We start from the raw sequence: 3,027 nt of genomic DNA on the forward strand, positions 1-3,027 counted from the left end.
AGCACAACTGAGTAGTGTACGGCATCTCCACGTCACTTTGTTTTCCCTCAAATGAAACCAGAGACTTAAAATTTTCATATCCTTTGGCGACAACAGAGTTGTTAAATCTTTCGAGACAATACTCGAGCGACATCTGTTCAGACACTGTGAAATGGTTCAAAGTTCCCAGTACTTCGCCATACTGAACATAGACGTACTCATCTGCATTGAAGTTATTGTTTCTTCTACCGTATCCAAAGTAATAAGCCAGAATCTGTTGTCTGTAGTAACGGATTCTGTTCTCGCAGTCGGGGTCATACTTCCAAAAAGTCATCGAGTATCGGCGCTTTGGACTATCGTCCACAAATGTTTCATTTTCGTTTGAAGATTTGTTATGAAATTTTATGGATTCGTCGATACAATTTTTCAACGATAATTCGGCCATGTTCTTTGCGCCATGTTGAATAAGAAGTCCAACAGCTTCGGTATTTCCTTCAGTAATAGCTATATGAAGAGGTGTCCCATCACGCGCTTGAACATCTGCACCTTCCTTTAATAGAATTTCTAGCATAGCTTTATTTCCATTTCTTGCTGCCAGATGTAAAACCGTACACGACTTTAGTTCGTTGTCATAGTCATAACTATTAATATGAGCACTCATTTATATTTTCGCTCGTTGTCAAAATTATAACTAGTATTAATTCGACTTTCACGATGAATTCATTCAATTATTACCAGTTTTCAATTCAAATCTAAACTTAAAAATACTTTAATAACAATAATAATGATAATCAAGAATTTTAAATAATTAAACTAAAAAGAAATAAAAAATGCTTACATTTTTGGTAAAGTGTTTTAGGTTACAGGAAATTATTATAATTTATAGCTAAATTTGTCATTAAAGACAAATTTGGGAACTGGGGAAATAAAGGATAAAGGGGGGAGGAGGGACCTTACTCAGTAGGAATTTTTCGGTGACCGAAAAAATAATTCAGACAGCCCAGACCGGGACTCGAACCCGGATCATTTGGTTTCGCGCCAAAGGCTCTACCAGTTAAGCTATCCGAGACATTGTCCGTAACTACCATTCCGTCACCTAATAAGACCTACCGAGTAATAAACACCACCGTCCATCTTACGGTAAAGAGCCATAATTTATAGCTAAGTTTGTCATTAAAGAAAAATTTGGGAACTGCGGAAATAAAGGATAAAGGGGGGCGGAGGGACCTTACTCAGTAGGAATTTTTCGGTGACCGAAAAACTAATTCAGACAGCCCAGACCGGGACTCGAACCCGGATCATTTGGTTACGCGCCAAAGGCTCTACCAGTTAAGCTATCCGAGACATTGTCCGTAACTACTATTCCGTCACCTAATAAGATTTGTATTAATTATTCAAGGAACCTCTTGATAATTCATTAGTCTAGTAAAAAAATTAAAATAAACATGGAGGGAAGAGAATTAGTATTTTTACTCGGCGAAAAAATATAACAGTCAACCGACAATCGTATAACATTGATAATAAAACCAGAACCAGAAATAACTCAAGAATGTATGATAATTCTACAACAGACAGGATACTTCAGTTGGAAAAAGATAACGTTAAGCTTGCGTGTCTAAACACCAGAGTGCGCGGCATTTTTTTACATACCTTATAGATAGAATAGAAGGTTTTACTAGATCTACAAAATAGTTTAAGTTGCTTCCGGATATTACTACCTGTGTTATTAAATTATTACAACAACAACAATGGTCTGTGATGCCTGGGTTATACATACATAAGGGGTTATACATACATAGACACAGTTAGCGACATTGTAAATCACTCCCGTTCACAGATATATATAATTTTTCAGCTGAAATCTCTATAAAAATTATTTCTACTATGACAAATAGTTCTTAATAATATTCTTTTTATATTAAAAATATTCCTATAAGAATTTTTTGACAATAAAATAAAAATTTGGCAAAGTAATGTGACTACCTGGATTATCAATAGTGTGATTAATGAAAATAATTCAATGTGTCGACATCTTTTCGAGAAATAAGTATATATGTTATGAAGAATGATAAGTATTTTCACATAAATAAAAATAAAATGAAGTCAATTATGAATGGATTTTGCAGAACACCGGTATTAAACAGTATAAATTATCATCAGATGATTTTACACAGGAGAATTGCGATTAGATTTTTTTTTCAATGTCACTCATGAAGGTCACTAATCGAAAATTTTGCGTAAAAATGAATAAGACAAGTATTTTTAATCCTGATACAGCTAAGATCACAATTGCTCTTTCATTTCGCCCAAGTAAAACTTCCAAAAAAAGATGTTGGAAAAACCATGATTTTGTCGAATTCTCGTTCGACTGGCGATATAAAACTTCATTTGATATAGTATGGATTAAATGTCACATACATTTTCATACCATAGATCTGAATTCGTTGAATTATTGAATTTCATCAAGAACTTCATTATTTTCTGTGAATAAATATTTTCTCTCAACACAGTACAGTGATGTCACTATTACCGTTAAAAATAGTGATGAGAAATTATCAGCATATAAATTGATGCTAGGTTTTCATAGCAATGTTTTGATAAAATGTTTAACACGGATATGAAGGAAGCCAACTAAAATTGTTTTCGTTTAGGTGAATTCAATTTGGCGACTGTCAAAGGAGTACTAGAATTCATGCAAACTGTTAAAATTGCTCAATGCGATGATATCGATCTGATATTTCAAATATTAGTTTGTGTAAATGTGCATCAGATTTAACAATTACTAACTTATTGTGAATATCAATTGATATTTAATTTAAATATTGACAATGTCCATAGACTAGGTAGACGCCATGGTGCCAAATTCCGATCAAATCCGTTGTAAGACTAGTAGAATACCATATACATAAATGCAATAAGAATAGAATAAAGACATTTGTGATCTAGAAAATTGCTTGATTTTGGTGAGGTGAGAGTAGATAGATCACTACTGACTAGCTTTTGTACTAAGAAGTGAGCAAAGAATAACCCTTAACAAAAAGATATGAA

The 3,027-nt window shown here is 33.3% G+C and overlaps 1 protein-coding gene across 1 annotated transcript in view; it reads right to left on the bottom strand.

Moving 5' to 3' along the window:
- Window positions 1–2,865: 2,865 nt before the first annotated feature.
- Window positions 2,866–3,027, bottom strand: part of LOC123272197 — a 2,001-nt gene continuing 1,839 nt past the window's right edge. The window contains exon 2 of the mRNA XM_044738896.1: window positions 2,866–2,984. Within this exon, the coding sequence (XP_044594831.1) occupies window positions 2,866–2,984 (119 nt within the window). The remainder of the gene's footprint in view (window positions 2,985–3,027) is intronic.

Source organism: Cotesia glomerata, linkage group LG9, assembly GCF_020080835.1.
Source record: "Cotesia glomerata isolate CgM1 linkage group LG9, MPM_Cglom_v2.3, whole genome shotgun sequence".
Taxonomy (NCBI): domain Eukaryota; kingdom Metazoa; phylum Arthropoda; class Insecta; order Hymenoptera; family Braconidae; genus Cotesia; species Cotesia glomerata.